This window comes from Lathyrus oleraceus, chromosome 4, assembly GCF_024323335.1.
Source record: "Lathyrus oleraceus cultivar Zhongwan6 chromosome 4, CAAS_Psat_ZW6_1.0, whole genome shotgun sequence".
NCBI lineage: Eukaryota > Viridiplantae > Streptophyta > Magnoliopsida > Fabales > Fabaceae > Lathyrus > Lathyrus oleraceus.
Genome location: NC_066582.1, coordinates 392,051,621 through 392,079,511, shown reverse-complemented (window position 1 = coordinate 392,079,511; position 27,891 = coordinate 392,051,621). Strand labels below are relative to the sequence as shown.

General features: G+C 35.8%; 2 protein-coding genes across 3 annotated transcripts; one reads left to right on the top strand and one right to left on the bottom strand.

Moving 5' to 3' along the window:
- Positions 1-1,391: 1,391 nt before the first annotated feature.
- LOC127075620 (protein FORGETTER 1) lies at positions 1,392-24,779 on the top strand. Of its 2 annotated transcripts, none has more exons than XM_051017070.1 (32): positions 1,392-2,057; positions 3,972-4,037; positions 4,156-4,329; positions 4,410-4,540; positions 4,741-4,817; positions 7,628-7,809; positions 7,945-8,022; positions 10,649-10,781; positions 11,357-11,417; positions 11,511-11,592; positions 12,198-12,323; positions 12,412-12,555; positions 12,644-12,743; positions 12,821-12,952; positions 15,115-15,185; positions 15,265-15,449; positions 15,625-15,718; positions 17,343-17,440; positions 17,529-17,664; positions 17,804-17,910; positions 18,870-18,965; positions 19,067-19,154; positions 20,371-20,491; positions 20,621-20,732; positions 20,816-20,939; positions 21,413-21,490; positions 21,576-21,694; positions 22,283-22,336; positions 22,425-22,527; positions 23,532-23,660; positions 24,064-24,175; positions 24,320-24,779. In XM_051017070.1, the coding sequence occupies exons 1-32, from the start codon at positions 1,611-1,613 to the stop codon at positions 24,349-24,351; spliced, it is 3,792 nt and encodes a 1,263-aa protein (XP_050873027.1). In that variant the 5' UTR covers positions 1,392-1,610; the 3' UTR covers positions 24,352-24,779. The 2 variants fall into 2 exon arrangements, with proteins under 2 accessions (XP_050873027.1, XP_050873028.1); XM_051017071.1 differs by having other exon boundaries at positions 1,393-2,057; positions 15,277-15,449.
- A 47-nt stretch (positions 24,780-24,826) lies between these two features.
- On the bottom strand, positions 24,827-26,929 carry LOC127075621 (metacaspase-4). Its single transcript, XM_051017072.1, has 2 exons — positions 26,423-26,929; positions 24,827-25,913 (listed from the first exon to the last, which is right to left on the bottom strand). The coding sequence occupies exons 1-2, from the start codon at positions 26,766-26,768 to the stop codon at positions 25,021-25,023; spliced, it is 1,239 nt and encodes a 412-aa protein (XP_050873029.1). The 5' UTR covers positions 26,769-26,929; the 3' UTR covers positions 24,827-25,020.
- Positions 26,930-27,891: the final 962 nt, after the last annotated feature.

Here is a 27,891-nt window from a genome sequence, read left to right as displayed (position 1 = left end):
ATCATCATAAGGCCAAAACCATAATGCTTAATGCTATCTCTTATACGGAGTATGAGAAGATAACAAACATAGATTCTGCCCAATCCATCTTTGACTTTCTGAGGATGACTCATGAGGGAAATGCTCAAGTAAATGAGACAAATGCCTTGACCTTACTACAAAAATATGAGGCATTCGAAATGGAAGATGATGAAGCAGTTGAGACTATGCTCTCAAGGTTTCAGATGCTTGTCGCAAGACTTAAAGTTCTGGACAAAGAGTATTCTACAACTGATCATGTCAAGAAAATTATCAGAAGTCTTCCCAAAAAATGAAGACTTATGGTAACTGCCTTGAAGCTGGCAAAAGATCTCAATGACATCAGTCTTGAAGAACTTGTTAGTTCTTTAAGAAGTCATGAGATTGAGCTAGAAGAAGATAAACCTCATAAGCGAGGTAAATCTGTTGCTCTAAAATCCAAGCTTGAGAAGACAAAAGCCTATCAAACTGAGGAAGAATCAGAAGGATCTGATGAAGACTCAGATGATGATGATGAGCTATCTCTAATCTCAAAGAGAGTCAACAGACTCTAGAAACACATGCAAAGTGGTCAAGGGAAGTTCAGAGGAGTCAGAAGGACTGTTGGTCGCTTTCATTCTTCGTTTGGACAAAAGAAACAAGGTTCCAGAAAAGAAGCCACTATAATCTCATAGTGGATTAAGTCCGAGTGGATTGGATTACCTTTGAGTTTCAAGCGAACTAGGATAAAAATACTTGTGTTTTTATCTCTTTGTTATTAACTTGCTAGTGGTGTTCTTGTTTTGGAAAAAACTTTTGCTTGTAAAACCCAATTCAAACCCCCTTTCTTGTATTTTTCACACCTTCAGAAAAATCCTCAGAACTCTACCTAAGAAGTTTGATATGAAGGACACATTTATTGAAGAACCCAAGACTTAAGCAACATCGAAGTTGATGAACTCATTGATTGTTTACAAACCTTTGAGATGACTTTAAGTGACAGATATGAACGGACGAACAAAATTATAGCTTTTGTTTCCAAAGTTCGAAACACTTCCCAACACTCCCACAATAAAAGAACTAGAATATTCATCATAGAAATCTTCTCTGAGAACAAGTCCACTAGAAGACTGTCGGATTCAGTACTATCAAAGATAACCACCAGGTCCGAACCAAAACGAAAATTCGCCTGAAAGCCGTTAATTATGTCATTAGGGGTATCCATCCCCATCGATGACGAAATGTCGTAATCAAATGAGTCACTTCTCGAATTAGAAAGAGCATACTCAAATTTAAAATAGGAGACTAAAGTTGAAATTATTAAAATATGAGTTTTTTTTTGGATTTAAACCAAAATCAAAATATTAAACCCACATTGTTTGTCACGTGCCAATTTTCCAGCTTGGGAAAGAATTTTGTCCAACTTCCCTAATCCTCAATCTCACACACTCCATCCACCCTACAAACCATTCCGTTGGGCTCATTTCCGAGAGAGGGGCACCATACACAGAGAAACACGAGCAGAAGAAAGAAACAATTTACAGAATTTACAAGTATAACAAAAAAAAGTTCCATTCCCTTTCGCGCTTTCTCGCTCGAAAGGAACAAAAAAAATGACCCAACCATCGGTACCATCTCCTCCTCTGCCTCTACCACCACCTCCCCCACCAACCGCTCCACCGTCACAGCCTTCCGACGGCGGCGTTCGTGTCCGCTGTGCCGGTTGCCGCATGATCTTGACCGTAGCACCCGGGCTGACCGAATTCGCTTGCCCAACCTGCCGAATGCCGCAGATGCTTCCGCCGGAACTCATGGCTAGGGTCCACCAAACGGCACCGTCAACGTTGCCGTTAACTCCTCCTTCACAGAACTTGCCCGCCCACGGAATTGATCCTACTAAGATCCAGCTTCCTTGCGCTTCCTGTAAGGCAATCCTCAATGTTCCTCATGGCCTCTCGCGGTTTTCTTGTCCTCAATGTAACGTTGACCTTGCCGTCGATCTCTCTAAGATTAAACAATTCTTGCCTCCGCCTCCGCCTCCGCTTGAAGAAGTTAACGAGGTTTGGTTTGCTTACTCCAATTTTGCTTTATCATTTTCTCTTATGAAGTTGCTTGTGTCACTGCTTTACTGTGTACACTTGAATAATGCAATTCTGGTTTCTGTATGTAATTGATTTCATCTAGCATTTTTTGATTGACAATGGTGGAAATATAGTAATTTAGTGTATGGTTGTTTTCATTGTGAGTACACTTTATTGAGATTGAGTCGTAATGATAGATTGTTGTTTTCACTTCAAATTTGCATTTGAGTTGTTTTCTACTTTTAAGATGTAGTTTATATGGAGGAACTCAGATGTCATGTCGTGTTTTGGTCAGTAGCCTGTTTGATCGAAAGTGCTCTAACGTTTGATGGCTGTCGATGATATGATAGTGTTGCTGTTAAGGATGGATAAAGCATTGCAACACGGAAGGAAAATATGCTTGATAGTTGATAAGGTGAATGTGTTAATAAGAATTGGGAAACAGGCATGCTATGTTAGTTTTTTGGGATTAAGAAAAGTAGTTTATCAGTGAGAGAAGAGGGAATTACTAATGTAAGTTGAATTGTTAAGGTACTGACTATAGGTTTCTTTGTTGCCGGTTTGTTTCCCTCTTCGTTCATTTCATGCATGGTTTTTTGTCGTCATTTTAGGATAAGAATGTATAGTTGACTTTGATGGATGCAGAATTGCTATTAATAGAAGTTTCATGTGTTGTAAACTTGGAATAGGAGTTATTCCTCAAAGAAGTGAGATTTTTTATGGGTCTTATTATTTTTTGCAATTAAGTAGCCCTCAGTCTAAGAATCAATTGTTCATATGGCAAAACCAGCTTTTTGTCTTTGATCTCTTATCCTTTGGATATAAGGGTTTGCCGGTAAAGGGAAAGGAGTGTGAATTTTTATTTTGATTAGACATTTTTTTTTTCCTTATACGAGGATTTTATAAAATGGAAGCAATACCTTGCTCAACCATCCCTTATTGATTTTTACATATTTTTACAGCTTTTATAATTTCTCTATTTAGATTAGATACAAAAGTTTACATTTCCATCCCTTTTCCACCGGTATCCTCTATCCAAACCTTGGTTGGCTAGGTGGAAAGTGGAAGATCTTGAATGCAAATAACTTCATGTTTGCATGGTGCTACAGAAGTAAAGGGTGAATAGTATAGTGTACTCATCTTTCACTCTGGACCAAAACTTCGGTTGAAAATAATATTTTCCTTATTCTCTGTTTTATACTCTCCGAATTTTAACCTACTCAATTAAAAAGACCCCAGATCATTTGTATAAAATTGAGATTGTCATGAATCATGATGTCCGATCTTCAGGCCTTGTGCTTTAAAGGAAGGACTCAAATATCAGAAAGTGAGAATAAGAATTTGTGTGCAGCCTGCTGGTCCAATACAATTATCATCAATAGACTAAAATATGAGTTTAAGAAAACAAGCTTGTCCCACAACACAAAATTAGTAAATGAAGACTTTTGTTGCTACAAGCATTCTTTTGACGGTTATTTTAAGGATACTTGTAACTTTATAGATTGGGCCGGCCTAGGGAATTGGTCACTCTTTTGAATTGATATTTTTCCTTTTTCTGTGTACATGGTAGCATTCTTGATTCTACAGTTTTGTTCGACTATATGGATGCATATTTGTTTTTTCTTTCTTTTTTTGCATTTGAAGTTTTTTTGTTTTTGTTTTTGAATAATAAAATAGATTTGTGAACATAAAACCTCCTACAGGCAAAAGAAATTGGATGACCCACCCTCTACCTTTTTGATACTTCATTTAATTATGTCTAGCTGTCCAGTGATATTTCCCCACTTTTATTATTTTATTGGTTTTCTGTTAGTTATTTGAAAAAGGTTTATATATTTAACTAGCCTTCTTATGTCATTATTTTTACTTTTATCCTGCATGGAATTAAATCAGGTTGCTGTTGAAGTGGAGCGGGATGAAGATGAAGGCGGCATGGTTGGAGAAACATTTACAGATTATGTAAGTTACTAATTGCTTTCTCCAGCATTGTATGCTAGAACTTTGTTATCAACAATTCATTTGTTATTTCAAGTTACACAAGTACACTATTGTGATATTAAATTGTCTCCTTATGCAGAGACCACCAAAAGTATCTATTGGACCTCCACACCCAGATCCTGTTGTGGAGACATCTTCATTGGCTGCAGTGCAGCCACCAGATCCTACCTATGATCCAAAAACTAAAGATATTTTGGAAAGTTCAAAGGCTTTGTCATGTTTGCAAATTGAGACTTTGGTCTATGCTTGTCAGGTTTCTTCTTTGACATAATGGACACTATATAATAATGATTTACTTTGCCTATCTTGTGTTTAATGTAATGTTTTTGGCAGAGACACCTTCAGCACCTCCCCGGTGGAGCTAGGGCAGGATTCTTTATTGGAGATGGAGCTGGTGTAGGTAAAGGTCGAACAATTGCAGGTCTAATTTGGGAGAATTGGCACCATGGAAGGAGAAAAGCATTGTAAGTTTAGTTCACACTGTATCTGCATGCAATGATACTCGCATGTTATTGGAAATTGAGTTAAAAGCAAATTCATGCTTTGGATGCAGATCTGAACACACTAACCAAACCATACGACCATGTGTGTTTGTAATTTGAACTCGATGCCTTAGAGTTTACTTGTTTTGATGCTCTATCATGTTTTCAACGTTCTTACACAGGTGGATTTCTATTGGTTCAGACTTGAAGTTTGATGCTAGAAGAGACTTGGATGATGCGGGTGCGACGTGTGTTGAAGGTATTTCCTTTGATGATATTATATGGATAAAGCTGTGTTGCATACTTACCCACTGTGGTTATGTACTTACCTGTTACACACTCGTTACATACATATTGGGTGCAAAAATCGTTCTCACTATGGGGTTCCTCCTATTATTTTCCACTTTTCAAATTTTAGGATTTGTATGGATATTTTATGTAGTAGTTTTCTAATATCACATATCGAACTAGGATTTTGGACTCTGTTGTCAATAGCACGCCATTGCACCACTATAGGGTTCAGTGCGATTCTATTTGTCTGCAAGCCGCTGTCAACAATAGCGGTTGTAGCAGCTGCTAATTGCAGCCCCAAGCCACTATGCTATCGCAGCCGCCGTTAGAATTCTGGGGATAAATTCCTAAAATTTCTTTTTTTAAGTTGTTTTTTGTAAGGGTATAAATTTCAATCCGAACATTTTGGAGAGTAATGTTATGTTCTTGCTCACAAATGCTCACAAATAATGGTTCTGCTCTTCTTCCTACTTTTAGTTCAATTTTGTTTTACACTTTTTCTCAGCATAAGTTGTATTATTCTATACTTTAGGTTCTTTAGCTATTAAGTGTGAATGTTTGAAGATCTCTTTAATTGTGTATTAATTTATTTTTGAGTATGTATGTTTACTTTTACATTGGTTTATAGTCTTTGCATTAGCGGCCATCCCACTATCCACTATATTGCCATAGCATTTTAGGGGGTTGTTGCGTCCTATCCAAGATTAACAATATAGATTTTGGATATATATGGCCGGTGGTTCACAATAAGATCAACATTGCTAAAAATAGTAGGATTCTTATTACTCCAGGAGTCTTGTTACATCCATGGTAAATTGTAGTCCGCAACCGCAATTGTGACCGCAATATTGCTGATGTGGTAATCTCCGCAACTGCATCAGATCATAATTGCGGTGTGAATTAAAACCATCTGTCTGGTCGCCATTAGAAACCACATCAGACAATTTCGCTCATATTTTTTCAAGTATTTCATCAAAATTCAAAATGTCAGAAGTGTAAAACTCAATTTACTTCTTATGAGATTAAAAATCTTAACATCAAGTGTTTTGTTTAATGGTATATTTCAAACACCTTCCAATTAAAATTTACACCGCATTAGCCGTAATGCGCATCACAACAATCACATCCGCAACCACAATTTAAAACTATGGTTACATCATTAGTCGTAAATGGCTAGGTTTTTATTTTACTTGTCATACCCCCTTCATCCCTTGTTGTTGTGTCTGGTCATATGAACTACACATACATTATCACGGATTACTGCCGGATGAATGGAGAAGAATTATTTTAATTTCAATATATAAGAACAAGTCGGATATACAGAATTGTGCAAATTATAGAGGGATTAAATTTATGAGTCGGCCATGAAGTCATTGAGACTCAATTTTGTTTAATGCTTGGGAGGTCAACCATGAAAGCAATCTATCTACTACGATGTGTGATGAAATAGGATAAGATGTTCTAACAAGACTTGAACTTAATTTTTATTGACTTGGAGAAGGCGTTTGATAAAGTGCCTAGAGAGATTTCGTGAAAAGTTCTAGAGAAGAAAGGGGTTAGGATTGCATATATTCGAGCTATCCAAGATATGTATGAATGGGTATCGACTAATGTGCTCACACATGGTGGAGAGGGTGGAGAGACGAATGATTTTTCCATTACAATAGGTTTGCATCAAGGTTCAACTCTAAACCCCTACCTTTTTACTTTAATTTTGGATGTGTCCACGGAACATATCCAAGAGGTAGCACCGAGATGCATGCTTTTTGAAGATGATATAGTCCTACTTGGAGAGTTGAAGGAGAATTTAAATGAAAGGTTGAAGACTTGAAGACGAGCTTTATAAACTGATGACTTTTGCCTAAGTAGAAGTAAGGCAAAGTATATGGAATGTAAGTTCATCAAACGGAGAAGCGTTTCTAACCTAGAAGTGAAAGTTGGAGATCATATCATCCCTCAAATCATGCATTTTAAATATCTTGAGTCTGTAATACAAAATAATGAAGAAATAGAAAGGGATGTAAACCATCAAATTTCAAACGGGGTGACTGAAATGGAGAATAGTTTTAGGGATTTTATGTGAAACCGGACTGCGGTTATACCTACGATGTTGTACTAGACAAAATGTTGGACGGTTAAGAATCAACACGAGAATAAACTAAGTGTAGCAGAGATGAGAATGCTGTGTTGGATGTATGGTAAGACTAGACATGATAAGATTAGAAATGACAATATTAAAGAGTGTTGAGGTAGCACCTTTAGTAGAAAAGATGGTAGAAAATAGATTTAGGTGGTTTGAGCATGTAGAGAGAAGACCTGTAGATGATGTGGTAAGGAGAGGTAATAAGATGGAAATGAGTCAAACAACTAGAAGTAGAGGAAGGCCTAAAATAACTATAAGAGAAGTTATTAAGAATGATCTTGAGATATGCGATTTGGATAGAAGTATGGTCTTGGATAGAACATTATGGCGGAAGTTGATCCATGTAGCCGATTCTACTTAGTGGGGTAAAGCTTGGCTGTTGTACTTGTCATAATCATAGTCATCATCTTTTCTGCCTTCTCAACTCTAATTATGCTTCTTTTATTCAAAGAATGGAAATTTTCTGTTTGTTTGTTTATCATCATGGGATAAATTTCATCTTTATCCCATTTTAGGTGTTTGTGTTTATCTAAATGTCAATGTAAAAAGTTCCTGTAATTAATTATTTCATCTATATTACAAACAATGTTCTGATAAGTTCAAACGTCTTCCTTTTTCCCTCCCCTTTAATCCAGTGCATGCTTTGAACAAACTACCTTATTCTAAGCTTGATTCAAAGTCTGTTGGGATCAGGGAGGGAGTTGTCTTCTTGACATACAATAGCCTTATAGCGTCTTCAGAGAAAGGTCGTTCTCGTCTCCAGCAGCTTGTGCAGTGGTGTGGACCAGGGTTTGATGGCCTTGTAATTTTTGATGAGGTGTGCAAACATTTTATAGTACAAATTATTATTTCCAATGTTTGTTTTGAAGGATAACGTTAAGTGTTCTAGTGCTTCTTGGATTCAATTTTATTTCTTTACTTTTTGTTACTAAGGTTTGATGATTCATTGTAGTGTCACAAAGCAAAAAATTTGGTCCCTGAAGCTGGTAGTCAGCCAACACGCACCGGAGAAGCAGTGCTTGAAATTCAGGTTTTGTTCTTAATTTTCAATCTCGGAACAGTGAAAGAAGGTTTTTGATATTATTTGTCCTTTTTTTTATAATTTGTTTTTACTTTAATTTTATATTGAGGTGGGTGTCAATCTTAGGAAAGTTAATAAGTTATATTTTTGTTTTCTTTTCAGATGATTTGGATTCTCTTAATCCTCATTCTTTGTTATTTCATTATATGTAATATATTTTTTGGACGATATTTCCAAAAGGTGAAATTGAATGAACAGTTTAGAGAGCCATAAATATCATATCAGAAAGAAAGATTAGATATAAGGGTCCGGTTTTAGCTTGCCTAATAGATGCAACTTGTAACATAGGTTCAGGGGCAAAACAAAGATTCTCAAATTTAATTTTTTAACAAAACAAATTTTGAATGAAGCGATTTAATCTAATTGAAACATCCGGGTGAGATTAACCTCCATGAACTAATTTGAGTTGCGGTGCTTGCTTATTTGCACTCCAGTATGTGGCACGAGAATCAGATACAAACTGAGAAACTGGAATGGTATCCATTTCATCCCCCGTCTTTCATCCATAAATTGGACAGCTTGTATGTTTGGTTCATTAAAAGACAATGGTGCACTTCATGACTTCCAGCCCTATCAAAGCTATCCCATACATCTCCTCTAATGTCCCACATCTTAGGACTCCCTTCCTTTTGTTCTTTCCTTTTAGTAGCCAAAAGCCCCAAATTTGTATGCACATAAACCAAGTTTAGAGAGCATGTCGACTATAATAAATAAAAACCAAAATCCTACTATCGAAATGCATGGAACCTATAAGTTTGTTTTTAAAAAATTGACTGGTTTTTGAAAAAATAGGGTGAGCTTTATTTCTCTAGATTTTTAATATACCATTCAATTTTTAGTTAACAAAAAGAGATGGACAATTATTTAAACTAGGCTATATGAACACTATAGTTTTGATCCACTTAACTTTACAAAAGTTTAAAGTATTTTGCTTGGTGGAGTGCAAATTTGATAGTGTTTGTTGAAGGTTGTGCCTAATGATGCAGTTCAGATTGAATTTCGATCCAAACTTATGAACTTATGCAGTTTATTCTCCGGTATTGTGTTGGGGTTAAGTCATATGCCATGTGCATGAACCTGAACCTCCAAACTGTACATTATTCCATGTCATTAGTCTTGGTTCTACATAGTGGGATAAAGTTTGGTTATGGTTGTTGAAGAATTGGATTTGTGACATGTTTGATCAGGAAAGGCAACTGCAGTATATATTACAGCATTTCATTCCAAAGAACTCGATCTTGGTTTGTTGAAGCATTTTCTATTCATTCACTTTTTTGTGGTTTTGGTGGAGGAAAGGAGTGAAAGTGATTGTAGAAGTCTGCTTATTTTGTGTTAGTGTATTTGACTGGAGCATATCATATGTTCCATTGTATTGTTGTTCAATAGATTTGTATCCTTGCTTTCTGTCCAATGGCCATGGTATTTTGAAAGCAGTTTCTTTGGTAAATTTGCAAAATGCTTCAGAAGCATTTTATTTTATAACTAAAAATATAGTTCCCAAACATGGGACTATAAGATATAATTGTTAGTAGACAATAAGATAATAGCTTTTGCGGTACTAAAAATATTTGGGTGGGTTGATCTGTAAGATAGCAGTAGTGATATCTTTTTAGTTGTTAAAATTGCAAGTTTGGATGGGATGTTGCTCTCCTATAACAGCAGATGTACAAGATGCACTTTCATTATCTGTGGTTAACAATTTCATTATCTGTACCAGTGGAGTAGCTAAGTACCCGTATCCGTACCAATTACCTGCACTTTCACTATAGTAAATTGATGAATAACGTTAGGAGCAACAACAATTTAAAAATTGAAAACTCAGCGTATGTTTGGAATACACACTTTTCATGGTGGAATCTCACAGTTGAACAAAAGCTACATATTGACGTGTTGGGCTACCACACATTGAAAGGGTTCCCACCGCGTTTCCAAACACAATCTCTGAACTCATTTAGGTGTCAAACTCATCCTTATTATCTTAGTTACACATATTGTTTCAAGTTTTATTATCACCTAAAGTCTCTTTAGCAGTCACCTCATCATTAAGCTGCAATAGATCATCTTTTTGATATAATATTAATAGCAATGCCGGAAATCGTCTTCACCGGAATCATAAAAACTGACTTCAAATACCTAGTTTAGAATATGGCAAACTATTTAATCCTATATTTAGGACTCAACCTTTGAGAAACTAATATCTTCAACCAGAAACTATTTCCTAAATGAAAATGCTTTGCACATTAAGTAAGTGTCACATAAGGAAATTGATTGAATTTATTTTTAAAATATGATGTAGGTGTGTATACTAATATAAATAAATAAATATTATGCTGGTGCAAAGCAGGGTGCATAGTAAGGTACCTGTAATCGCATCTGTATCTGCTCAATTTTGTCGATAATTACCCGTGCCTGTACCCGCGCACATACTGCGGGTTTCTACCTGCTTATAACGTGTGTTTTTTGGCTGGTACCCAAGTGTCTATTGCTCTCTCTGTCATTATTTTCTGAAGTCAAATTACTTTGCAAAATTTGGCATTGAAAGCATGATCTCAGTTATTGCGATTTAATTTTACAGGAGCGACTACCTGAAGCTCGTGTTGTTTATTGCTCAGCAACTGGTGCATCTGAACCCCGCAATATGGGTTATATGGTTAGACTCGGTCTTTGGGGAGATGGAACTTCTTTCTCTGAGTTCCGTGAATTTTTGGGTACCATTTCCTTTTCTTGTTATTAATTTTCGTCAGATATTTTTCTTGGATAAAGTAATTTTTGCACTTCTTTTACAATACTTGCTGCTGCAATGTTTTGCAAGTACTTATGCCCCTCCAGTTGATGATATATTTTTCTTCATGAACATATTGCTGTTTTAATGAACATATTGCTGTTTTAATGTAACCTTTTTTTTGACCTGTATTATAACTTCAAAAGCATTTATGAATGTATTGATAGATAACTAATATTTTACATTTCAACTTACCATAGCTACATAATATAAAAGGTTCTAGAATTTCTTATGCTCCTCCAGTTGATCATGTATTTTTCTTCATGAACATACTGCTGTTTTAATATAACCATTTTTTGACCTGTATTATAACTTAAAAAACATTTATGAATGTATATATAGATAACTAATACAATTTTTTTACATTTCAACTTACCATAGCTACATAATATAAAATGTTCTAGAATTTCTTATATACTTTTCTTTCTGCATGTGTTTTCCCCACAGGCCCATCCCCTTAGTGTGTAAAGTTAAGTTAACTATTTGAATTTATGCATCCAGGTGCTCTTGATAGAGGGGGTGTTGGAGCTCTAGAATTAGTTGCCATGGACATGAAAGCAAGGTTATAATAATTTCACATATACATGAACATTTAGATTTGAGAACATGTATGCTTATGAAAGAATATTGTTTTGCTTCATTTTTCTCATTGTAGGGGGATGTATTTATGTCGGACACTTAGTTATGAGGGTGCTGAGTTTGAAGTTATTGAAGCACCATTAGAAGATAAAATGATGGTATGAGATACTGACTTGTTAACTAATGTTATCTTATTTACTAAAGCTGTAATTGCTCTACAAAAGAAATAATGGGGATTATCTGGTAAAATAATGCCTGGTTGACTGGCATCTGAAAATAATAACTGTAGAGCAGAAGGTTAAGAAAAAGGAATCCCATCAAACCAGTTTCAACCGTCTGTTTGTTAGCTTTGTGATGTGTTGTAATTAGCCCCCCCTCTCTCCACATTTGGTTTGTGTTTCATTGGTTTTCATTTGCCAATGTCAATTGTATTGATTTATATACAAATTACCTGCATTATATTTAGACGACTGTGGATGCATTATTGGAAGTATGAAATTAGGAATGTACTTTTCCATTCTATTGTGTATATTTCAACGCCTTTTCGTTCACTCTATATATGGTGAGAAAGGGATTGATATTGTAGAAAACTAGACACATCTCCTGGCTGCATACTGTTCGACTTTTGTTTTCATATAATTGTAAATTTGTAAATTGTAACATGTATTATCCATGTCATCTATGATATCTGATGTTTCGTTTATTTATCCTTTGAGGTAAATATTTTCAGCTGATGATCTTATTGTTCATATAAACTTCTTAGGACATGTATAAAAAGGCAGCAGAATTTTGGGCAGAATTACGAGTAGAATTGCTGTCAGCTAGTGCCTTCCTAAATGATAAACCCAACACTAGTCAACTATGGCGATTGTACTGGGCAAGCCACCAGGTATTAATATTTAATTGGTACCTGCAAACAGAATCTCTATTTTGATGTGTCACTTGTCTGTATACTAAATATGTTCTTAACCCTGTAGCGTTTCTTTAGACACATGTGTATGTCTGCTAAAGTCCCTGCTACTGTAAGACTAGCAAAGCAAGCATTAGTTGATGAAAAATGTGTAGTCATTGGTCTTCAGAGTACTGGTGAAGCAAGGACGGAGGAAGCTGTTACAAAATATGTGTGTATTTGGATTATGTATTCAATTCCATGTAAACAAATATTTTTCTACAATTCAATTTCCTAACTTGTTTTTATTTTTTGTAAAGGGTTCTGAACTTGATGACTTTGTTTCTGGACCTCGAGAATTGCTGCTTAAATTTGTGGAAGAAAATTATCCATTACCAGAGAAACCTGAACTCCTTCCAGGTTTAAGATTTTTTTGCCAAATGATTTTCATTTGTTTATTGTGCACTTAATATATAATTTTTTCTTTTACATTATAGGAGAGGATGGTGTTAAGGAGCTCCAAAGGAAGAGGCACTCTGCAACCCCTGGTGTTTCATTAAAAGGAAGGGTCAGAAAAGTAGCCAAGTGGCAACCTCCTAGTGATGCAGAAAGTGAGGAAGAATCTGAAAGTGAGTCTCCCAGAAGCAAAGTTGATGAATTTTTTGTATACACAGCCTTTCCTTTTTTGTGCTTTAGATGCATATGTTATGAAGCCATTTTTCCAAATATCTACATCCAAGACTCATCTTACTATGTTGGGTCACCTAATCTGAACAATGAAACCACTGTGCTACTGTTTCAAATGTCAAGGGTTCAGAAATAAACCATTTAGATGAGAATTTTCTTCTTTTTGTTTATCTATGTACTTTTAATCTTCATCTTGCTTTTAACCCAGTGAACTACCATTGCTTCAACAATTCATTTTAGAAAAAAGTTGGTAGTATGTTGTCCTCGCACTTCAATTTTACCTCATAACATTGATAACTCTATTGCTGAGTTTATATTCCAAATAATCAAGCCTTAACGCACCAGTCCCATCTTAGTCACCCAATTTACTTAGATGAGCGGCCAATAACAAAAACAAAAACAATAATGAAGCCTTATCACATTGGGTGGTGTCAATTACTTGGATTAGACAATGATGCCATTATTCTCTATCATGTATATTGAGTCTCTAAATCATCTTAATGGTTTGACCCTTGATTTTCCACAAGCCTTATCTGCACACATCCAAACTATTTAAGACAATGTTTTACTATCTTATTACCAATGGGGGTACCCCAATTTTCTAATAGTTGTATTCCTAATTCTATTGTCTCATGTGACCACTTATGCCAAAATGCCGCTATTACGGCGACTAGGGGCAGACCGCAATTAAGGCAGAAGTTCCGACACACCTCTCACGCTTGGGCCTCAATGAGCCCGAAGCGTGGATGAGCGGGAAGTCTAACAAGTTATCTAAGGATAGGCTCTGATACCATCTTAAGAGTGTGTGGTTGGGCCTGACTCAACCCTCAAAACCGGCTTGTAAGGTGAGGATTTCTCCCACTTATAAGCATAACACATGCCATATCTCTAAGCAATGTGGGACTAAATCCACCCCTTCAAAGCCAACACAATGGAGGTGTTAGGGGCTGCAATGAAGGCAAGCCAAAGTGCCGCAATTATGGCGACTAGGTGCGGACCGCAATTAAGGCGTAAGTTCCAACATATTTTCGTCTGGACTCTTTGGTTCCCAACAGTTGGTCCCATACAGCATTGCAAGCTTCACAGTTGTGATAAAATTTCTTTTATGGTACTTGGATGAGAAGCCGTACTTCCTAAGTTATGTAGCCCTAACTTAGAGGTTCCCGTAAAGGGATATACCCTGGCTAATAAAACACACTGCTGTAAGCTTTTCTTGTCATCTCTTTTTCCTGGGATATGAGCTTACTGTGTCATACAAATTAGTTACTATACTAAATATAACTATAAGCATACTAGGATTGATGACCTAACAAGGAAAAACATAAATGACAAGGCCTATTATGTATCGAAATCAGGGTTTACTGTTTCCAGTGGTAATGTGAACTTAAATGTATTCTGCCATTTTTTTATTAGGAGGAAAAAAAGATATACTGCCATTTGTACTATATTTAATTAATTAATTTAATGTATATGCATTTTTTTAAAAATAATTCACATTAGAGATAGGATCTTTCATTCTGTTATGATTTTTCATTTCACTTTTCTAGTCTCCATGTGCTGAGGCAATACTATTGCACTGGTACAGTATGCGGTTTATAATCCTGGATAGGATTTATGAGTTTGACAAGCTTGAGGACTATATTGTATGCACAAATGCTTGCTTTGATGCACTTTCTATTTCATAATGTATTAGCATTTACTCGTCTTGGCTTGCTATGCTGATGGTAAAGAATGCAAAATAATTACCTTGCTGTAAATAATTGTTTATTCTATGGAAAAACGTGATAACATTTTTTTTCTAAGAGCTTATTGCTCTTTTTGAATAAGAATTTATAGCGGACAAAAACTGCAATAGTGGAGGATAGTGAATCAGTCAAAATAAGAACACAGTCTAAAGGGAAGCAACAGTAGCACCATGTCAAATCAGAGGCAAGGAGAACCTTGGTCATGTTGTCGGTTCTTTCCCAGCCACAACCACAACCACAGAATCCCTTTAACAACACTTTGCACCAAAATTTTATTTTCTTATCAAACCTTTGAAAATGAGTATGAATTTTATCAAGATATTTTTGAATTTCATCCAGATTCATCTGGTTTGATGCAGGTGATTCTGACAGCGAATCTAATGACTCTGATGAGGAGTTTCAGATATGTGAAATTTGCACCACTGAGGAGGTAGTTTTTCTTCGATTTAGTTTTTGTTTTGAATCTCTTGAATTATTTTGATGTAATGCTAGGGATCTAGTGGTCACAGTTTTCACTGCAGGAAAGGAAAAAAATGTTACAGTGTTCCTGCTGTGGTAAATTAGTCCATTCCACATGCTTGATGCCACCAATTGGTGATATAGTTCCTGAAGAGTGGTCATGCCATTTATGTAAGGAAAAAACAGATGAATACCTTCAAGCAAGGCAGGCCTACATAGCCGAACTCCAGAAGAGGTATACAATTTAAACATTTCTCAAGTTATTGGGGTCTGACTTTAATGGTTTTAATTATCGTTTTATGTTGAATAACTGGTTAAAAAAGAAATTGCAAGGCACATTATCTTCATGAACCTAAATTAGAGGGACAATTAAATAATAAAGTGCTGATTGCTTTATTAAATTATGACAGATATGATGCAGCCTTGGAACGTAGGACAAAAATATTAGAGATCATTCGTTCTTTGGATCTTCCAAATAATCCCTTGGATGATATTACTGACCAGGTAGTGATTCCATATTTGATTTTACCCGCTTGCTTTGAAGATCATTTGCTTAAATGTACTCAAATACAATTTAACTGTAATGTTTAGAGGTTATTTGAAAACAACTACATAGATGCAAGAGACCAGTAAAATAAAGATGCTTCGACATTTTCCTCTATCACAATTGCTGTCATGGAATAACTAAAATGTTTGGTTTATGCGGAGTTTTGAAACTTTCTGTTTTGCTCTTGTATAAATAATTTGACCTCTGTTTGAAATATTTCATTTCCCATTTATAGGAAAAATGTGTGTTCAAGCATCCAATGCAAATTGCAACTTTCATCGAATCTATTCATGCGTGTATGTAGGCAGAATAATTGCACTTTTTTTTGTTAGTTATGCATGATATCAGGGTCCTGGAAGTTACTCTTAATCCATACCGTGTGATTGAAAACTTTGCCTTTGAAGATTTGCTTCTTTAATCTATGACATTGCTTTATATTGTCAATTTAATATTTGTGTAATAAATTGGTAAAGGACCTGTGTTCATCATCTATCTGGCGTGGGGATGATGCAATATAACTTATTGTTGGTGTAAAGTAGGCAACATTTTGATGCTGGTTGTTTGTTGAGGTTGAGTGTGAATTATTTCGATTTGAGGTAATATGCAAGGCAAACCTGATTATCACAAGTGAGTGTCATCTGTTAAGCATCCTCAAACCGGACTATCACAAGTGAGTGTCGTCTGTTAAGCATCCTCAAACCTGATTATCACAAGTGAGTGTCATCTGTTAAGCATCCTCAAACCCGACTATCACAAGTGAGTGTCATCTGTTAAGCATCCTCGAACCTCAGCTCTTTGAGCCAATGCTTGAGCCATATAAGTTGACAAGTAACTTAAGCAGTGGTTTGATGTTATGCTTCTACATTTCGTCTTACCACAACATTTTGTTTCTTGCTGCATTTGGGGACTCTAAAGCTTTATTCCCAATTTACGTAATCACGTGTTAAAAGGAAGGCTTCACTCTAGACTTCATTTTTCATATTTGTTTTTGTATATTAGCCTAACTCATCTATACAAAACCGGTTTGTAAGGCGAGGGATGTCTCTTTATAAACTTTTTAAAGCCTTGTATCTTTTCAATGTGGGAATTGGGTTTTTCCCGATACACCCCTCACGCCCTGTAGTATTGGGCATGATGTGTAGATAATTTGGTGGATGTTCCGAATAGATAGGCTATATACCAACTTGAATAATTTAGAATGAATGATTTGCATCACACAATGTATCTGTACAAGAGAGAATCTCTCTAACTAAGGAAAAGTAGTAAACCAATGAAACTATATCAACAATAATAAGTAGAGAGAATAATCTTAATTGTGGCTATAATCATTAGTGATGGAATTATTTTAAGCTTTCTTTTTGTTGTTATATTAATGTTTTTTTTAGGTGTTTCTCTGTAAAACATTCAGACATTAGCATGCTGCGTTGTATCATTAAATCTCATAGGTTCTCTAGTTTTTCTTATTTGGTTATCATCTTGTGAGAATGCCATGTCCTTTTTTTGTACTTTTTCCGCTTAATACTGTTTTGTTATGAATTAAAATTACTCACATTTCTGGTTACAAATTTTATTTATATACAGCTAGGAGGGCCCGACAAAGTTGCAGAAATTACAGGAAGGAGAGGCATGCTTGTGAGGGGCCCTACCGGAAAGGGTGTAACTTATCAGGCTCGTAATACGTATGTTGTAGTGTCTCCGCTCCATATCTTATTGTTTAACAACATTTAATAGTAGCTGCGTCATGCCAATTTTTGTGTATCTGTGTAGAAAGGATGTCACTATGGAAATGGTTAACATGCATGAAAAGCAGCTTTTTATGGACGGAAAGAAGTTTGTCGCTATTATTTCTGAAGCTGGATCAGCTGGTGTTTCTTTGCAGGCAGATAGGAGAGCGGCAAATCAGGTATGCCAAACTGACTTGAAAGCTTTTTGTCCCTGATTTGGTGTGGTATAGAACTTCAGTGATTGAACTTATGCTCTATTGTATTCTTTGTTGCCTGCCATTTCTCCCAATTTTATGCCCCGTGACCTTTACATAACAGAAAAGAAGGGTTCATTTAACGCTAGAGCTTCCATGGAGTGCTGACCGTGCAATTCAGCAGTTTGGAAGAACTCATAGATCAAATCAAGCTTCAGCACCAGAATACAGGTTATTGGTTAGAATGAAATGCGTTCAATCTGTTTGCTTGCTTTTCATATTGTTATTTATGTTAACTAAATTAATTAGTTAACTTCTTGTCTCTCTGGTTTCATATCTGCAAAGTATTTAACTTAGAACCGAAGCCTGAAACCAAAGTATTCTGTTTCAGACATATAAGTTCAAAATCGCTTAAGCAATGGTTGGACAAAATTGTTTGATCTCTATCTTAGACAATTTTTTTTTTTAACTGGACGCCTGTTGAGTCAGTGAGTAGTGTGTGACACATGTTAAAGAAGTATGAGTGTCAAAGGTGTGTCCAAAACTCTGATACTACCGTGTTTTATGCACATTGATACTACTGTCTTACTCTAGCCAATAATTTCAATTGTTTTCAACTCAAGACATAAGTTGTTAACCTCGGCCGTTCCGGCCGTTATCTCGGCACGGAGCAGCAAAAACAAGAAAACCGCGTCAGACCATGCTGTTCCGTCACAGATGGGTCGGCTGGTACAACCGCAGTACTGGGATTGGATTCGGAACAACGCCGCTGTGATATTACACTTAAATTTAAAGATAGCAAGATTATTTTCGACTTTTATTTCTAAATATGAATACTTCATAAATTTTGATTAATTTATTTTAGTTTTTAACAATTATGTTTTCATTAGTATTAACTGTAATAGTGTCCACGTCATTAAAATATCAGCCGTTCCGCTTCCGGCTCCCGTTCTGTTCCATTTTTGGAGATGGCTGTGCCGCTCTTCTATCCGAGATTGATAACATAGGTTATACTGCTTTGTCAAAATGCTATATTACTGGTGTATAATATGCACTTTCTCATAAATCCTATAGAAGTTAAGATGTAAGCTTAGACTGGATATGAAACGATTCCAGCGATAGTTTTTGTTGATATTGTTTTGCCAGTTTACACCAGTTTTACCTGATCTCTATTCTCATAAATGCATCAGGATACTCTTTACTAATCTTGGTGGAGAACGGCGATTTGCATCAATTGTTGCGAAGAGATTAGAATCTCTCGGTGCTTTGACCCAGGGGGATCGGAGGCATGTTGGATTTACCTGTTTTTTATTTTATTTTCAATGAGTTTGGGTCAGTGAACTTTTACATCTTTGTCTATGTTCCTGACTTCCTTTATGGCTTACAGGGCTGGGCCTTCATTAAGTGCTTATAATTATGATAGTGCTTATGGAAGGAGGGCTCTGGTGATTATGTACAAAGGAATAATGGAGCAGGTTTCATACTATTCATTGAAATAGGGAGGCACCCACACACACATACACATACAAATATATAGGGGACAACTCCGGTGAGAACACTTGGTTATTGTGAGATTTGGTTATTCTGAGACATGAGAACAATTAATCTAACCGTTAGATTTAGATTAATGGCTCATATTACATTTTAAATTAAAGTACCATTTGACTGAACCTTCTTCCTTTTCTCATTCACAATCGCGACTTCACCCAAATACAACAACAAACTGGTATAATCTAGTAAGCTGGACCAGACCCAATGTTTGGGTGTGCTAGCATACTGATTAATTATTCTTTTACTTAATTTACTTGTGAGGGTCCTTAAAGAATGACGCCAACTAGTCAACACCAAAAGCATAACAATGACCTAAAATTGAGTGAAGCGAAATTACAAGTTTTCCTTAATCCTTTGAGGATTTATGTTGAATTTGAATGTTAATTAACCAACACTTGTTATTAGTATTTGTTAAGTCCCACATTGGACAATATATGATTTGAACATGTGAGGGCAATTCTCACCCTTCAAGACGGTTTTGTAGGCAAGAGTTAGGCCAAGCCCACATTCTTAAGATGGTCTCAGGTCCTGTTATCAGGTTTCTGCTATCGGGCCACCCACCATTTATTTCCACGCTCGAGATGTCCAGTCTTGGTGTGAGAGTGTGTGTTAAGAGTTCCACATCAGATAGTATATGGCCTGAACATATGTTTATAAGTGGGGGCAATCCTCATCCTACAAGCTGGTTTTGTAGGGATGAGTTAGGTCAAGTCCACATTCTTAAGATTATTATATATTCACTAGTAAAGATCGTGTATACTTAAAACTGACTATTTAATGGGGCATCGGTGAGCATCGGTGAGTGATACTGCCACAATCACTGGATTGAGCTTTCGTGTGCGAGTGTGTTTTGATGTGCTTCGGTGTATCATTCATGATATTTTTGTTGTGCAGAGTGTTTTTTGTGCCACCTCTTGAGATTTGTTTTGTGGAGAACCCTGAGTGAAGAAAAAAGGCTGCGAAGCAACAGAGAAAGGAATTAAGTTGTGTCATTTTTACCAAAATGTGATCTGAGCCGTTGATTTAAGTTTTGCAGTTACAAGTAATTGTTTTCATTTCACAAAGTAACCAAGTGTTCTCAAATCCATCTAGATATATAAAAGAGTGCTCAAATCCATCTAATGGCAAATTGTTTTCTAGGATTCTCTACCTGTTGTTCCTCCGGGATGTTCGTCTGAGAGACCAGATACTATTCAAGATTTTATTATGCAGGCAAAAGCTGCTCTTGTATCTGTTGGGATAGTTAGGGACACAGTTCTTGGTAATTCAATACTACCCTCAACTCAACTAAACATTCAATCTAGTGGTTTAGTTCATTGTTGAAGCATTGTTGTGATACCACATTGCACTCCCTAGCCTTTTAACTATACATGTGATTCCTATTTTATAGGAAATGGTAAAGATCCTGGAAGGTTATCTGGTCGAATTATTGATTCAGATATGCACGAAGTTGGACGATTCCTCAACCGGCTTTTAGGGCTACCTCCTGATATTCAAAACGGGTGTGTCCTATGTATATTGAATGTCTTGATGCTTCTTATTTTTAGTACTAAATTCAATATGCTAAATACTACTGTATCAACAGGCTATTTGAGTTATTTGTGAGTATCTTGGATCTTCTTGTTCGGAATGCTCGCATTGAAGGTAACCTCGACACAGGAATAGTTGACTTGAAAGCTAATGTCATAGAACTACAGGGGACTCCAAAGGTTTGTTTGCTAAACTTGTGTCTGCTCATTTATTTATGTTATCAACTTCTTTCCTTATTCCTTCCTTAGTGTTAATTATAATTGCATTGTATCGAATCTGCTCCAAATATCATTTTGATATTTGAGCTGATCTTAGGATCTTTTATTTTCATGTGTGCAGAATGGTTTCCTTGTGTTGTAAATAATGTATATTTGTAATTATTATTTATAATAATTGTACACTCAGCTCATATATCAGGCCCATTTGGTTTAGAAGACTGTCTATTTAAATGAATTAGTGCATATACTCTTTTTACAACTTTGAAATGCATCAGAATTATTTTCTACACCTTGTTTGGAACCAATTCTACTCCTATATTTTGAGCTGTATTCCTTCATTTTTAATCAATAGAGAAAAAAATTGTAGTCTTTGTTCTTTTAGTTAACTTTGTTATATTGCTAATATGGACTAGAGAAATTTTCGTTACATGCAGACAGTTCATATTGATCAATCGACTGCGGCTTCAACCGTTCTTTTTACATTCATCTTGGATCGGGGGATCACGTGGGAGGTGCTTGTTCTTTTTTGTTTGACCCAACTAATGATGTGCATTACTCAAACGTAAAATACTGACTTTCTTATTGTTTACATGTCAGTCAGCAAGTAACATGCTGAGTGAAAAACAGAAGGATGGTCTTGGCTCAGCCAATGATGGCTTCTATGAGTCCAAGAGGGAGTGGTTGGGAAAACGTCATTTCATTTTAGCGTTTGAAAGGTATCATTATTTGTTTTCATTATGTGTTCCTGTTTCCTTAGTTCAGATTCAATTTCATTGAATTCTAAATGTATTAACTAATTATCAAGCATTTCTCCTTGCTGAGTTAGGTTGCCAAATTAAAACCCCGAGCTTATATTTATTATTTATGTTTGCATGTGCTTGGATACTTGAAAAAGTAGAGATAGCTGGCCTCATAATTTCCTTTTGTCTGCTTTATTCTTTCTTAGCTTTCCTTTTTCTGGTTACTAAATTAGGAGTTTCATTTAGGAAACTTGATTTCTTCACTAGTTTTACTTTCGTCTGATGCCCAGTTCAGGATGTTTATTTTTGTCAATATACTTTTCTATATCATCATGATATTTGACTTTGCTTAAGAGCAGATAATTTTAGGAGAATATACTACATGCTTTCAATGTATTAATTCATTATAATGCTAGACATGATCACATACAGATCATGACATGGTGGTGTAACCTCGTGCGGTATACATGATCTTCTTCTTGATTTGCTTATGTCCTTATTTTTGTTCTTCACACTATCTTATTGATTTACATTTCCTTATTTTTGTCCTTCGTTCTGTTCCAGTTCTGCTTCAGGCATGTATAAGATAGTCCGCCCTCCCGTTGGGGAATCATACCAGTATGTATTCAAGCAATTAGGCTTTATTGGGCATTTCATTTTTTTTTTTAACTTTAATTTTGATCATGGTTTCCTTTCACTCCCTTAGTGAGATGCCTCTATCTGAACTGAAAAGTAAATACAGAAAGGTTTCATCCTTAGAAAAGGCTCAAACTGGTTGGGAAGAGGAATATGAAGTTTCATCTAAACAGGTATTTTCTTTAGAAGGTATTTCCTGTTTGTTAATTTGCAATGAAACCAAATGTTATTGAAATGAAATATTGAATTCTCGAGGCTTTACGGTAAAAGTCAAGTATTGCTTGTTGAAGTTTAATTAGGGTACCGGTTTTGCTAGAACAGCATAAGGAATAGTTTATTTATTATAGGTTTATAGCCAGTGGTTATATAACATTTAAAGAATAATATCATTCCTCCTCTCTTACTGTCAATTTCTTCATTCTTCTATTCATAAGTATGTAGTCAATGACGGATAGCTTAGCGTGGTGGATGATCACCAAAACGCCTTAGTGGTTTGGCGGGTAGAGGCAAGGGCGCTACACCAGAGTCTAGGGGAGAGGAAAACAAGAGAAGAGGTGAGGTCGCTTTCTCGCAGAGGGAGATGATAGATCACAAAATAGAAGAGGTTGACAAACAGAAGGGGGAGATTGCAGAAGTAAAAAAACAATAAAAACCGAGAGCATTTTTGGCTTTTCCACACGTCTTCTCTGTTCTGCTTATTTTCTTCACAATTTTTCCGCCACACACAGTACTGCCACCACCTCTATTAACTACAGAGATTAATAAATAAATCGTTTAAGAAAGTAGACTAAGCAAATATCACAGTCATACATACTCTGTTTTCTAAGATCAACTGATATGCTATTGTACTTTCTTTCTCTTGTGAATTCCTGACACATTTGTCATACATACTGAATTGACTCGGGCTCTGATATGCTATTGTTCTCTGTATTTCTTGTAAATTTCTTGGGCAATTGTCATTTATACTTAACTTAGTCATACACGTAGACATATATTATATTTTCTTCGATGATGTAGTATTCGTACTGTCTAACATCATCGATCAGTATATAGCCATGTATGATGCCTGAATGATAATATAGTACTTGAAAGATGCATTAGAACTGAGATGATAAAAATGTAATCCACACTTAGACTACACTGTTTAACACCCACCTCTCTTTACCATTTTTGGCAGTGCATGCACGGTCCCAATTGTAAGATTGGCAGCTTTTGTACAGTCGGAAGAAGACTACAGGAAGTAAATGTCTTGGGTGGCCTCATTCTTCCTGTTTGGGGAACAATAGAAAAGGCCCTTTCTAAGCAGGTATGTCTTCAGCATATATGACAACAAAAACCAAAACATTTTATTGAGAAAATATTGTATTGCTGATGCTAAAATATCAACTCATGCATTGGTTTGTCACTTTGTCAAAATTGTAGTGGATGGCTTGGATTCTGATATTTGTAGTAGTTTATTTTATCAAGTGTTTACACAATCAGTTTGCATTGTAGAAGAACTTTCAACTTCATGAATTATTTATATCTGCTTGAAAAGTTTTTCTTTGTAAGGTGACTCTTGGTCCATTCTTTAGTTTAGACCATTATACTTCATGACTTCAACGGTGACTGATTATTTGATATCATTTTGTTGGCAGTGGCCTCAAGAAATTACTTAAATATATATCTCCTTGAAAAAAAATACTAATCTGATAATCAAATATGTACAGGCCCGCCTAAGCCATAGGAGGCTACGAGTTGTTCGCATAGAAACTACTGTGGATAACAAACGGATTGTTGGACTTCTGGTTCCTAATGCAGCTGTTGAAGCTGTTCTTCAAGGTTCTCTCATACACATTTACATTTGTTAACAATATTTTCATTGATATTCTGCTTTCATGATAGATAGAAAATTGGTATAAGTTTTCATTCCATTCATTTTGGTCAAATTCAATCGAGAAACTAACCTACTGATATCATTTGCAGGTTTAGCATGGGTTCAAGAAATTGATGATTGACGTGTGATAATAGACTTTGCTCACATTTTTGTTTTAACAAAGTTTGAAGCCTCACATTTTCTTTTTAACAAAGTTTGAAGCCTTTTGATAGTTGCTTGACGTCTCCATTATTCAGTGTCCTCTGTAAGTCAACAACAAGCAATTGATGTTTAGGAAAGGGCTCAACCTTGATGCTGAATTTTTTGGGAGGAAAGACTCATCCTCTGTGCCATTCAACACAATTGTGCAGTCTCATTTAGTTATCAATTTTTTTATCTCCCATTTTAGCGTATAATTTGATTTTGTATATTTGTAAAGATAATTTATTGAGACAGTAGATGGCTAGGCTGTATCAAATAGTCCAGTCTGAATAGGCTGCTATATCACATACTCCAGTCTGACTTTGAACCAAATTCATCAATGATTATTAATATAATAGTTGAAGTACATATTCTCTTTTTTTTTTTTATAATTTTTTTTATATTCATTAATAATATAAGTAAATATTCCTTTAGAGCAACATTGATTATCCAAACACAGTAATACAACTGTACCATACAGAAACACACGAATTGCAATTGTTCAATTGCCTCTCAATCGCCAAGTTTGTAAAAAATAAAGACAATGCAAATTTTGCAGCCACGGGACGGGAACACTCATTATTCTCTGCCTGCATCAGATGAGAACTTATCAGCACACGAATGGTTCATCAACATGGTGGTCACTGCAGTAGAGTCCAGGTTTTTGAGTGAAACCGGCCTTCTGTAGCTTCTGCCTAGCCTTGAGAACAAGCTCTGAATATGTAACTGAACCATCAGTCTCCTCAATTATAGCTTGTATTGCATTACTAAAAGCTCCATAAGCATTAGCTGCATTTCCAGCTGGACAAGCATCTGCTGAAGTCTGGTCTGTCTGACAGCCGCTCATCAGAATCCCACCGCTTGGCATACCGCGCTTTGATGAACCAGCATATACTTCATGCTTACTTCCCACTTCTGTCTCCATGGCAGGTTTTGCATATCCCTCATCATTCTCATCCAGCTTTTGCTTGAGAAACTGTTGGGCAAGACTACCTACCATTCCCAGTATCCCACCATGTTCACCTTCACCATCTCCTTGGAGTTTGTCCAGGATAACCTTCATAAACTTCTTCACTTTGGGGCTAGCATCTTCCCCAAAAACATCAAAAAGGGTAGGTCTCAGTTTACCAACATCTATATCATCTTTTCCAGTTTTCTGCTTGAGTATCTCAATGAGGGTTGAGAGTGGCAGAGACTTACTCCTTAGATAACCATAGTTGCCATGTGCGAGTTCGCTGTCCCCATCTTCTTCATCCCTGTGGTTATGACGACGCAATCCTGAAGGGACGTGAAATCCCCTGGACTCAATGGCATCCTCAACTTTCCTATGCAGAAAGCTTGAGAATCCAAAGCCAGATTCAGATTGTTCCTCACCTCCTTTAGTGCTCTCTCCTATCTGCTCCTTAGCTTCTTCAATTAAGCCACCACTATGGCAAGAATCAGATACAATTGTCAGCCTACATCCTCTAGGTATCCCATTCACAAATTCCTTGAAATCATCATCTGCACACACAAATTATGACGTCACTTCAACATTGTTCTACCTCAAGAAAAGACACAATACTACCTACTAATAAAATTAGAAACAATTCCAAAATTATATGAGGTTTAAACTCAAAAACTATATATTTTAATTTCAAATAAAATCATTTATAAAGGCAGAGTCAATTATACTTAGAAGAACAAAATATTCCAAAATAAATTCTCTTTGAAGATATTGCTTGACTCTTTCAAAAGTTAAGCCAAAACATACACATAAACAATAAACAGATTATAGTATAGTTGAGATTCTGTATTGGTGATTCCTTATCATCAAATCAAACCAAACCAAAACACACACTAAAAAAAGACTCAATTCTCAAAACACTTTTTGTAATCTTTAACTAAAAGATCCAAAAGCACAGAAGAAAATTTAAATTAACAAAGAATTGACTTAATTAAAACAAAAAATTATAGAGAAAAAGGTAAAACAAATAGCAATATCCAACAATTAGAAAGTTTTCGGCACAAACCAGTGATGAGATTCATATCAGAAGGAACGATACATTCATCAAAACCAGTATCATCATCCTCTCCCGTTTCAGCAGGAAGACGCGTACCATGTCCACTATAATGAACGAACAACACATCTCCTTCCTCCGCCGATCGGATCAACTCCGACAGCACACGGCGTATGTTCTTTCCCGTCGGCTCCGTATACGACGAATCGGTGTCGATCAAAACGGTGACGTCGTCTTCGGAAAATCCGTATCGTTCGATCAAGCATTTGTGCATCCTCCATACGTCGTTTACGCATCCTCTTAACTCTGCTTTTGTTCCGGGATAGTTGATCCCAATCAACACAGCTTTTTTCGCCATTTGATTACAGAGTCTTTTGTTGGATCTAAAGAAGAAGATGAAGAAAAAAAAAGAAGTAGTTATTTGACTATTTTCTTGCTTTCTTTTTTAGCTATGATTGATTGATACACCAAAACTGTCATTGTCATTCTATCATGTTGTGAATTTATTATTATTATTTTTTATAAATTTTTTCTTGTGTGCATTCATTTTTTGTATTTGATTGGTGATTGTTGGATGACTTGTTGGAAGATGGGTGGTGCGCACGTTATTGATAATTGAATAAATCTTCAATTTCTTTAAATTCTCACTTTATTTCAATGTAATTTATGTATATTTTTTTAAAATTAAAGATATGGTACAGTTTTGCATATTTATTATATAGCTGTTACAACAAATTTAAATGAACAGTATACTTTTATATTGTTAATGTATATTTTTTTTCTCATATTCTTTTTACAACATCATAATTCTTTCCAATTTAATATTTAAAAAAAAATACCCATCCTTAAAAAAGTTGATTAATTGTATTTATATGAAGAATAATTTCTCATTTTCTTAGGCTAATGATATCCTTGCCAAAATAATATCACGAAAATACTGTTATTTACAAACTAATATTTGTTATGGTATAAGAGCTACAATACATAACAGAAAACCAACGTTTGAATCATGTCTGATAGCAAAAATTCTCCAGCTTCAACAACAGCAAGAGCACAAAGATAGTCGACAATGGCGATGGAGTTGTCATCAGAAAAATCATCTCCCCTTACGATATCACTTCCAACGATAATCCTGGAAGTTTGATAACTCATGTGCAATTAAAGAGAGAAAACTTGGATGAATGGGCTCGTTCACTCAGAACAGCTCTTCGAGCACGAAAGAAATTCGGTTTTGTCGACGGAACAATTGGCAAACCCGACGAGGGATCTTCAGATCTTGAAGATTGGTGGACAAACAACTCACTATTGGTTTCTTGGATCATGAATACCATTGAACCTTCGATCAACTATGTCGCACATGGAGGTAGCAATGGATCTTTGGAACGACATCCATGAACGGTTTTCCATTGTGAATGAACCACGTATTCAACAACTCAAAACCAGACTAGTTGAATGCAAGTAGAAAAGTTTGACCATTGTGA

Excerpts from the sequence above, each read along its gene's own strand:
- LOC127075620 (XM_051017070.1), top strand. The coding sequence starts at position 1,611 with ATGACCCAACCATCGGTACCATCTCCTCCTCTGCCTCTACCACCACCT. Across the intron at positions 4,818-7,627 it reads GGGTGCGACGTGTGTTGAAG|TGCATGCTTTGAACAAACTA; the intron begins GTATTTCCTTTG and ends CCTTTAATCCAG. Across the intron at positions 15,450-15,624 it reads ATAGCCGAACTCCAGAAGAG|ATATGATGCAGCCTTGGAAC; the intron begins GTATACAATTTA and ends AAATTATGACAG.
- LOC127075621 (XM_051017072.1), bottom strand. The coding sequence starts at position 26,768 with ATGGCGAAAAAAGCTGTGTTGATTGGGATCAACTATCCCGGAACAAAA. Across the intron at positions 25,914-26,422 it reads TGATATGAATCTCATCACTG|ATGATGATTTCAAGGAATTT; the intron begins GTTTGTGCCGAA and ends TTGTGTGTGCAG.